General features: G+C 40.4%; 1 protein-coding gene across 1 annotated transcript; it reads right to left on the bottom strand.

The window, feature by feature from the left end:
- Nucleotides 1-5: 5 nt before the first annotated feature.
- LOC145398254 (COMM domain-containing protein 9-like) lies at nucleotides 6-7760 on the bottom strand. Its single transcript, XM_080271177.1, has 3 exons — nucleotides 7696-7760; nucleotides 3403-3511; nucleotides 6-225 (listed from the first exon to the last, which is right to left on the bottom strand). Exons 2-3 carry the CDS (start codon nucleotides 3484-3486, stop codon nucleotides 88-90), a joined length of 222 nt encoding a protein of 73 aa, XP_080127303.1. The 5' UTR covers nucleotides 3487-3511; nucleotides 7696-7760; the 3' UTR covers nucleotides 6-87.
- Between the last annotated feature and the right edge of the window lie 3506 nt (nucleotides 7761-11266).

The raw sequence follows: 11266 nt of genomic DNA, 5'->3' as shown, positions 1-11266 counted from the left end.
CACTCAACTCCTCTAAATACATTATTATATAAAAAGGGCAGATCATTATCAAAATATAAAAAACTAACTTGGCTACATAAGCAGTTTCTATGCCTTTGTCTTTTTAGCAATCGAGTCTAACTGGGCACGAACTTTCAACAGGGAATCTATGGTAGCAGTCAGAATTTCTGGTGTAAGCTCTAAGTTAATGTCCTCCTTTTCACTGCTTTGAGGATCCTTTTGTACCTGAAATCACAATAATATAAAATGTAATATTAAATATGCTTCATGAGTTCCCTAAGTAAATTTATAAAACAGACACAACATGGCAACTGATGGTAATTCCAATGCCTAAGAGCCTAGTACATATGTTACAAGAACAGACATCTGCACAGTCTTTATCATGGAAAAGAAGATGAATGAAATCCAACATTAAACTTTAACCCCCCTAATCTCAAATCAGTGGGAAAAAAAAAAAAAAAAAAAAAAAAAGTACTTGAATGTTTGGACCTATTTAAATATCATCAAAAATTGGTGTAGTAAAACACCAATTCAGCCATTACACCATCCATCCATCCATTTTTCCATTGCCAGACGCCATGTATCCCAAACAGGGTGGTCAAGGGCAAATTACACATCTTTCAGTATATTCACGCAAAAAAGGTACTGTTAAGTAATGACTGTCATTGTTGTTATGGTGCTAGACACATTTAGGCATGAATCCAGTCGACTGCAGGCTGAATCTGTCATCCTTCTTTAGGGGCTTAGGGAGGGAGCTTAATGACCTCAGTGACACCATTGCCAATACATGAAGGCAAACCTCTCCAGCAAAAAGTAGAGCCTGTACTAGTTGACCACTTCCTTAAAACTCTACAAACCTGTACTTCGCTTGTAGCATCTTTTCTTTAACCTATTCAATCTAATGATATTCTGTATTTTTTCTATTATATTTTCATTAATTTATGTATTTGTGGGCTCTTCTGTATTAAAAGAGAATCTTCTGGTAAAAAGAAATAATTTGATAATAATAAAAATAATAATATTTGATTAAAAAAATACTGGTAAATAATACTAATAAGGCTAATAATAATAATACCTGATAATAATAACACAAATTATATCAATTATATTTCTATGCAAGGCAGAATGAACCAAAGGCTGGAACACTGCAACTTGTTCTTTTTGGAAAAAAACTAAACAACAGACAGCCAAACTGCTGCTGCTGATGTCCTTGACTCTTGGTTAACCCTGCTTTTTGGTCTGGACAACACACATACACAATATACTGTATTAACTGGTACAGTATGAGGTATATACTGTAAATGGTACCATGTTCAGATACACAAGCTGACAAATACATATACCATACAGTACTAATAGACAACTAAAGATATACCATATACCTGCTTCAAAGGTAGGCTCTGCATTAGTAATATGCAAGTAACTAGGCAAGTCCTTTTGTGCATTTAAACTTTAATGAATGAAAGTAAGGCAATTACTGTTCATATAAAAACAACCACCATCATCATAGCTACCACCATCATCACCACCACCAAAACTACCAACCATTTTCTGCTGAATAAAATTGTCTATTCGTAGCAGCAATGAGGTACAGTACAAGACACCGGACAGTAAATGTGCAGCCCCTCACCAAAACTACCTACCATTTTCGGCTGAATAAAATCATCTATTCATAGCAGCAGTGAAGTACAAGACATCGAACTATAAATGTGCAACCCCCCTCCATCTCTCTCTCTCTGCAGAAACATGAAACTCCACAGAAATACCCAGCTGCATTTTCCATGTACAGTATTATCAGATATGGAATATTACTGGAAGAAGAAGAAAACAAAGATATGTAAAAGTTGTACATAAAAACCAATACTCCCACCCTTAACTACAAATATATAATAATCATATGAATCAGTTTTTGAAGTACTCAGTCTCAACACTAAAGAGAAGACTCCTTTGACAGCAATCACCCAAAAATGCAGAATATAATATTAATGTACTGCTAAAGGATCTTTGTACGCAGCATGTGTTAGGAGTGTAATACCGTATGGTAGTGAGACCTGGGCAGTAAAGAAAGAGGATATTCGCGGGCTCAAACGTACAGAAATGACAATGATTAGGTGGATGTGCAATGTGTTCCTGCGTGCAAGGCCTGGGGGGGCTGGGTTTACGATGGATGAGTTGAGGTAGGATGGGACTGGAGTATATTCGTGTTGTGATGAGGAGAAGTAGATTGAGGTGGTCTGGGCATGTGGAGAGAATGGAGATGATAACTGGGTGCAGAAATTGAAAAGCGTTAATACTTGGAGTGGGGTTGCGAGCGGTAGCCCATAAAAGATGCGGACGAGGTCTTTAAGTGTGACCTCAGGGTTAAGAGACTGAACAGGGAGATTGTCATAGATCAAGCAGCATGGAGAGCCGCCATTCGGTGACCATGGCCGACGCATGCAAGCATGTTGGAGCCTTCAAAAACGAAATAAGCAAAAACAAAAAAAACTGCAGGTTATACAGTAGACCCTTGCTATAACAAACCCCAATATCACCAATGTCAGATTTAACGAACACCATGAAGTCAATCAAACTTGCATTGGCTAAACGAGGGTCATTAAATGGGGAGCAACTGGTCAAAATACACGTGTTTCCTATCCATTTTACTTTAACCTGGCCTGAAACTGTTCTCTCCGCATTGTGACTGCCAGGTTATAATAACAGACTATAGCACTGTACTGTAATACTGTTCTAGTCATGACGTAGTGCTATGACAAGTATGTGAAATACGCTACAAAAGAGCAAAATTATAGGGTCGTTAGTATAAAATGAGTGTTTACAGTTTTAGTACCTGAATGTGTTATTGTACTCATTCTCAAACATGTGCTTGAAATCCCACCGTTGGATACAACGAAACTGACTTCCCCCAGTTAGTTCGTTACAGCAAGGGTCTACTGTAACAGTATGCACAACTTCCAGCCAGTGACTGGACCTTTAGTAGTTATACATAATATGTTATGTGACAATAACACAAATGAGTTCGTACATGGTGACACTGACATTGATAATGTAAGAGAAAGTAGTTAACATGTCAATGTGTATTACAGGTACTGCCAATCATCAAAAACTCTTGACCTGCCTGTAGCAGCTACCTGATACAAAGCAGACAGCTGCAGGTATATAAAGTACTGTATAGTACAGGCATAGCACTCACAGGAAACTCTTGAATGTTATCAAAATTAATGTCAGTCACAACAGATTAACCACTCTCTGCAGCTGGCATCATTTTAGTAAGAAACTAATAACTGACAACTTACTATCAGTAGCATCTTAGAGAACCAGGAAAACAGTAAGTTACCAATATCAGGTTTTTGGTTCTCTGAGACGCTGTCCAAACTACAGGTATCGGTAACCGATACTCACTGTCATGTCCAGGAGACAGCGTGGTGGGGTGGTCTCACTGTCAACCTTCACTTGGAGTTGACAGAGACGTGGGGGAACAGCCATACTCTGCCTCCTACCTTACACACACCTATAAGTAAGCACATTATTATTAGCATGGTAATATATGTCAACATATAAAGCATAGTAAATACTGTATCTACAGTCCATAAAATTGCTCCCCTAAAGAGCCAAATTCAAGATCCGTTCATTTCAAGATGTCTAGACAGACTGAACTTAAAAGACTCAAGGTCACAGGCAGAAGGATATACAGAGAAAAGAAGTCAGTTCCAGTGCTGACCTGTTGCATACAAGATGGACTGGGTGTATCATTTAACTCTTGGATTAAACAGTTAGACAGAAATGAGGTGAGAGTCTTCTGCCAGATGGTGCTGTGAGCCTGCCATAAAGGTGGAGGGATGAAAGCAGACAGTTCAAAAGACTTCACCCCTCTCAAAGATCATCCCTTTACTCTTCCCTACATTCACCTTTAGATTCCGTTTCTTTCACACTCTCCCAAACTCATCCGCCAAGCCTTGCAGCTCCCCTTCGTCTTCACTCAACAACACAGTATCATCTGCAAACAACAGTACAGGGAGTTTCCAAACACTATCCTCTCTCACCAGGACCACTACAACATCCACTACCCTACCTTGTACCTCTTTTATTACCCCATCCATGTACAGACTGAACAACCATGGAGACATGACACATTCCTGTTTCAACCCAACCTTCAAAGAGAAAAATTCACTTAGTTCACCATCCACACGCACTGCAGCCTTAGCACCATCATACATACTCTTCACAGCATTCAACAACTTTCCATCTACTCCATATATTCTTAATACTTTCCACAATCCTTGTCTATCCACCCTGTCATATGCTTTCTCCAAATCCATGAAAGCCGCATACAACTTCTTTCCCTTCTCTAGAAACTTTTCCCCTAAAGCTCTAAGAATGAATATCTGATCTACACAACCTCTTCCCTTCCTAAAGCCTCCCTGTTCTTCTCCAACTAATTCCTCTGTTCTTTCTCTAACTCTGTCAATAAGTATCCTACCATACACTTTTCCTATTATACTAAGAAGACAAATGCCCCAATGATTACCACACACTTCTTTTTCTCCTTTTCCTTTGTACAAGGGAATAATTATACCTGACTTCCAATCCTCCGGGACTCTACCTACCTCCCAGGCCAATCTGCACATCTTCTACATCCATTCTACTACTATCTCTCCCCCATGCTTCAGCATTTCACCACACACTCCATCAATTCCTGGGGCTTTCCCCAATTTAACTTTCTTCATTGCTTCCACAACTTCTATCCTACTGATTTCTTCCTGTCCTCTCACCTCCCTCCTTCTCCCAGCCATTCCCCAGCCACTTATACTCGCATTACTTCCATCCTCTATGTTCAACAATTCCTTAAAGGGTTCTCTCCATCTGCTCACTTTTTCTCCCTTCTCCACTAGTAATCTACCATTTTTATCTTTCACTCCCCTGCTAACCTCACTTCCACCCTGTCTTACTCTCTTCACTTCTTTCCAGAACATTTTCTTTCAGTCCCTCCACTTTACACTCAAATTCCTTCCAAATTCCTCATCCACTCTCTTCTTACTCTCTCTTACTAATCTTTTCACCTCTCTCTTTCTTTCTACATATAACTCTCTCTTCCGCCTCTCAACTTCTTCCACGCCCCTATTTCTCATCCATTCATTGTATGCTTTCTTCTTTTGTGCCACAGCCTGTCTCACCTCTTCAGTCCACCACGCTGTTCCTTGCACCCCCCTCCGTCTTCTCTTCCTCCCACACACCACATCACATGCTGCACATATTTCTTCTGTAAATATCCTGCACACACCTTCCATGTCCCCCATCTGCTCCAATTCATATTTGCCCAATCATTCCTCCACTTCTCTCTTATACTCTGCCTTTTTCTCATCCTCTTGTAACTCTTCCACTCTCCTTGCAACTACTCCTTCCTCTCGTCTTTCCCTTCTTCTATTCCTCCATCTTACTTGTATCCTAATTCTGGCCACCACCAAGTAGTGGTCAAAAAGTCCACTCCCCCAACCTCTATAAGCTCTTGCATCCATTATACATCTTTGCATCCTTTCATCCACACACACATAATCAATCATTGCCTTCCTTTCATTCAGTTCACCACCCACCCTTCTCATCACTCGCCATCTATACCTGTGGATCATTTTATGCCTGAAGAGGGTATTGGCTATCATCAACCCCCTCCCAGCACAAATGTCCACTAACGCACTGCCATTCTCATCTATCGCAGCAGTATAATTGCACAGCCCTATTTATTGATACTGCACAAACCTTACCTAACAGCATAACCAAACTTTACAAACCACATAACATTATTTTCCAAGGATGGGACCTATGTACTATACAATCCTCTTTTGGGAGAAACTGCAGGACAGCACCCATAACCAATGATTTTTTTTTTTTAAATTAGATAATGAATGGAGGAAGGAAAAACAAAGGAAAAAAAAATAAGCCCACGTGCCTAAAGGCATCCTCCATTCATTAAATATTTATAACAACTGGATTTAAATTGAAGTGGATTAACTGTTTGTGGGAAACAACTCTCAGGAAGTGCATTCCAGAGACTCATTTATGACACCCAGAGCCTGCAGATATATGGTACGGTAACATTTATCTATCTATCTATCTATTGCCAGATGCCTCAATCCTGTTTGGGGTGGCCACAAACAAATCGCCTCCAAGTCGCCCTGTCCCCTGCCATTTCACTGCCCTGCTCCCAACTCACACCCTCCTCTCTCATATACCTCTCCACCCCATCCCTCCATCTCATCCTTGGCCTCCCCCTCCCTCTTCCCCCCTCCACCTCACTCACATACACTCTCTTCTTCAGTCTTTCACCCTCCATCCTCTCCACATGGCCAAACCACCTCAGTGTGTTCCTCATAATGCTTCCTATCGCATCCACATCCACACCACAACGCTCCTTTATATCCTCATTTATGGTAGCTACTAATAATTGTTTAATTCATTAATGATACCCCTTACCATAAAACAACTACCTCACCGAAAAATGGCCACCCTTTGCGGGACTATGGCATCTGGCTATAGATAGACAAATGGGCAGATAGATAAATGACAGAAATTCTGTGATAACAAAATGTTACTCAAGGGCACAAAGAAAGGTTTGTTGATGTAAGCTGTGACGTCCGAAAAAGAGCACTGGATTTATTTGGACCCAAAACTCATTCGTACCAAAATCGTTTAGGTTACTGGTACTTAGATTAGGTTAGGCCATATTAGGTTAGCCTAATAAAGATGAAAGATTATGAAGCACTGACCTTCCAGCTGAATTAACCTAAATGTCTGACATGGTGGGTGGCCATTTGCAATGGTTTGTGTGTAAAACTGGTGGTTTTTTATATGGTTGATATCTACAAAACTACATCTTTCTGCAAGTTTTTAAAGCAATCACAGTGATAAATATGTTCCAGTTTATTAACAAAAATACAACTGTAAATTTTATGCATGGGAGCTCTACTCTAGTTTCACCCTCTTGCTTGATGTCAGGTATAATTTGTGTAGCCTAATGTCGACAGATATGGCCACAAGGCCTAACAAAGTCTATAATAACCATGAAAGCCACACAGGTTTCTTTGCCGAGGTTAGGGCTAAATGATGCTATGGTTTGGGCTGATAGCAGTGGCTGAGTGGTTAGCATCGCTGATCACGAAGCTGCTGGCACGTTAGCGCCAGGGGTCGAATCTTGGTGCAGGCAGCTGGGGTCACTTGACTCAGGTGTCCATCCACCCTTTCTGGGTTGGTAGGTAAAACAAGTACCTAGGGTAACACCTGAGGTAACTGTGGTGACCTGATGCAGTGGCCTTGTATCCCAGGTTACTGGGTGAATAACCCACTACAGGCTCAAAGACCTATGTTACGGAGATGAGCACAGCAGCTAAGCGCTTCATGGAATATGCTCTCACCTTTACCGTTACCTTAGGGTCCTATAATGCTTTCTTTGATTGGGTCAGGTCATGTTTGGTTTGGTTTGTGATACCTGTAACCGATGCTTCACCTATCAAAGAGGCGTCCAGATGGCTTGACTGTATTAATACAGTTTCTGACTTCAGCTAGGCTGACTTTATATGTACGATATATCTTAGAGACCCTATACCATAGGTAGTACGTTAGCCAACTGCTGCAGAAGACAAATTATTAGGATGGTGGAACACTGATTAATAACAAGCGAGGAGTATATTCTCTGTGCCTCACCTTGTGCCCCAGCTACTCGGATTCGATATCATATAAAGGTGGGAGGACGCAGATACGGTGACCATAGCTACTCCATGTGACAAAACCGCAACCACAACAAACCGTGTTTACCTTCGATATTCCACCGTTTTCTGTGTTCTCAATCATAGACTACGCTAAAGTGACAGCGCTCCACCATAACTGATTTGGGTCTCCAAACCCTAGTAATAATTTACCTTACTGGTTCTAAAGAGGATGAGAAGCATGGTTCATATATGTATCTCGTTTGTTTTACTGCACATCAGATAACACGATGATAACTGTACGTAGTTACACAAGCATTTTGCAGCGGCGAAAGAGGAGCTGCACGGTCAAACGAGTCATTGGCGAAGTGCAGTAGGCTACAAGGGTAAGCTACTCCTTTGCTTTTCTTATGAACAGCATCTGGAATGTGGAAATCAATTATGTTTTTAAACATTTCATATAATGGGCAGAACAGTCATACCAACCACAGTCTAATTTACTTAGACCGAGATATCAACGTTGATTCCAGACTCGACGTCATTTACCGAATCGGCACGAAATATTATAACTCTTCTCACCATGTAGGTTCATATACGTATGAGTACCTGAAATCTGGTCATTTTTTTCATTTAACTTAAATGTTAATAAAAATAAAAAAAGATTCAGAGCAAGACTTGCCATAGTTAAAGGAGTGTTTTGTCTAGTTCAACCGTTCGCCTTGATGACAGACTTCTATTTTGAGTAAATATTGATTTAATATGCGTATATTTTTATTTGCATTTTTAATCAATATTTTTGCAAAACAGAATCTGCCCAGGGGTATTGGCCAGCTGAAGGGGAAATACCAGCTAACTTTAGCACGTTCTCGCTCTGAATCGTGATTTTTTAGTATTAGCTGAATTAAGCAAAATTTTTTGACCGGATTTCAGACAATTAGTTTGTGTATGAACCTATATGTTGGAAAAAACATACAATACAGTGGTATTAAAAGTGCCGATTCGGTACCGATTCGATAAATGACTGCCGATTAACGGCGCTATATCTCCTATTCTTCTGTTTTACTACTGCTACTATTACTACTACTACTACTATATTATATATTATTATTATTATTATTATTATTATTATTATTCAGTAGGCCGCATTTGGCAGCCTCCGCTCGATGACAAGTTAATTCCTATTATCAGTCGAAAGATAACAGAAATTTGAATTACCCAATCCGTGAGCGAGGCAGAGCGAGGAGTTTTTCTTTATTTTTATCCTGCTGGGACACTCGTTGAGGAGAGAGAGAGAGAGAGAGGGTGAGGGGGGATGATGCTATTATACTAAATTATACTCTATCATTATACTATTCATTATCATACTATATCAAATTATACCAGTATACTAAATTTGAAGCAAAGGACCAGAAATGAGTCATAACTCGGGGACCGGTGGCCCGATTGGACTGGAAATTGTTTTATTCTTCAAGTTAGATAACACTGTAACGGTACCTTGCTTCAACAAAAATTGAACTACATGAGCCCGTTTTTGTTGTTACGGTAACAAACAAGCAAGCATACAGAAATAATATCATTGTATTATCATCATTATTATTATTATTATTATTATTATTGTTATTATTACTGTTGTTGTTGTTATTGTTGTTAAGAAATACTTACTGTGCCATCTTGTCATTCAACGTGGGCTTCGAGAAATCTTTGAATTATGCCATTGGCAAGGCCATAACGGTATATCTATAACGAGCATTTGACAGAAAATTGCCCTGCCCCACCACACTACCAGCCTGTTGCCCACTCGCCCCATCTCGCCGTATTGTAAACCTCACATTGAAATTCGATGAGAACCCATATCCTTCTTTGTAGACCCTCCCATAACCTCTCAGATCTCTTTTACACCCTGCCCCAGTCTCACCCATATCTTGCTTTAGCTTTACCTGTACTCTGCCTCAATACCCTAGCTGCCTCACAACCTCATCCATAGTCTGCTCTCATATCTCACTCCCTGCTTTAGTTTTCTTCATATCCTGTTTTAACTTTACCCTTACCCTGCTTTAACCTCACCCATACCCTGCCTCCTCCTCATCCATACCTGCCTCAGCCTTACTTATAACCTGCCTCATCCTCACCCATACCCTGCCTCATCCTCACTCACACTCTGCCTGAACCTCACTCCTACTCTACCTCAACCTCACCTATAACCTTCCTCAACCTCTCCTAACCTGTCACAGCCTCACCTACACTCTCCCTTAACCCCACCCAGTCTAATTTATTCCATACCCTTCTCCACCCCTGCCCTTCTTCAGCCTCTCCCTCGCCCTTTCTTTCCCCCTCGTTGCCTCAGCCTCACCCATACATCACCCCATCTCTCCACTGCCTTACTTTCACTTCACCTTTTCGAAACCGGTATCCTGCAGTTCGCTGGGTTCGCGTTCTGATAAGCTTGAGGAAACACTAACAACAACTACAGTATACCGAGACTGAAGAATTATGCCCACATTTTGAAACTGTTTTTTCGTGACGGTACGCCATGCAGTTTCGACTTAAATTGGACCCTCATTATATATACCCACTGAATTCGAGGATGTCTTTATCAATATATTCTTGCCATCTACACACGATTTTGATTAATGATTAAAAACATCATTTATTAACCCGATCACATTCACATTAACCCGTTCACAATCACAGGTCCTTCTTAATCTTGATAATGTCGTCTAGTGGCAGCAACTATATTTAGGAGTCACCCACAGTATTATTTAAATCCGAGGAGGTTTAATTAACGCGTTTAATAGCTGAACCTATTCATTCCAATGACGCATTTTTAGAGGCTCGAGCATCCCTAGGAGCGTTTGTCTCTCACTAACGAATTCCGGACGCGAGATGCTGTACTCCCATAGACTTTCGCGAAGCCACGCCACACCACACCACAAAACGCAACAAAATCACCCTCCCACACCACACCAATCACTGGCATTAGCCGAAAAGCCCTGAAGTTCTCGCATGAAGTACTTTCGTACTTGTATATTTTATTTTTGCTTCATCCAGACACTTTTATTCTGACTGGGAAGGTTTGACACACTGAAGGGGTACGATATAGGCTTCATTAACTCCTTCATTACTAGAGGTCATTCCTGAGTTATGTGATAATATCGTCATCTCGGTAGCCAGAATAACATAAAAAATATGTCATCGAATTGAAGGAGTTAGTATCTTCAGTACGATGACTTTATTTTTCTATTATATTCTAGCAACATTCGGGCCCTTTTATTCAGCTTATGGACAGATACCTGTTTGTGGAAAGACAAATGGAGAATGTTTCAAACTCTTTTACCCTAAAATGTCCCTACCTTGGTGAGTTTAATTATTCTTGTTTTATATCTGTTCATATTCGTTAACGCTTTCACTTCACGAAGGTTATTTATATTCTGTTAATTCTAGCCTCTGACGATTATGAGTCAGCTGAGGAGAGACGTTTCAGACTGGAGGGTTGAGCTATAATATATAACAGCTCCTGCCACGAACAGAGATCATCCTAAGCTCAATAAAATCATCTGGCGATAGCAAAA

This window comes from Coenobita brevimanus, chromosome 5, assembly GCF_032717465.1.
Source record: "Coenobita brevimanus isolate Jiangsu-jjx chromosome 5, ASM3271746v2, whole genome shotgun sequence".
Lineage (NCBI taxonomy): Eukaryota > Metazoa > Arthropoda > Malacostraca > Decapoda > Coenobitidae > Coenobita > Coenobita brevimanus.
Note: the sequence above shows the minus strand (reverse complement) of the source record. Positions and strands in the feature narration are given on the sequence as shown.

Coding starts and splice junctions, on each gene's coding strand:
- LOC145398254 (XM_080271177.1), bottom strand. CDS start 3,486: ATGGCTGTTCCCCCACGTCTCTGTCAACTCCAAGTGAAGGTTGACAGT. Junction 226..3,402: donor GCTGTCTCCTGGACATGACA/GTGAGTATCGGT, acceptor TTGTGATTTCAG/GTACAAAAGGATCCTCAAAG.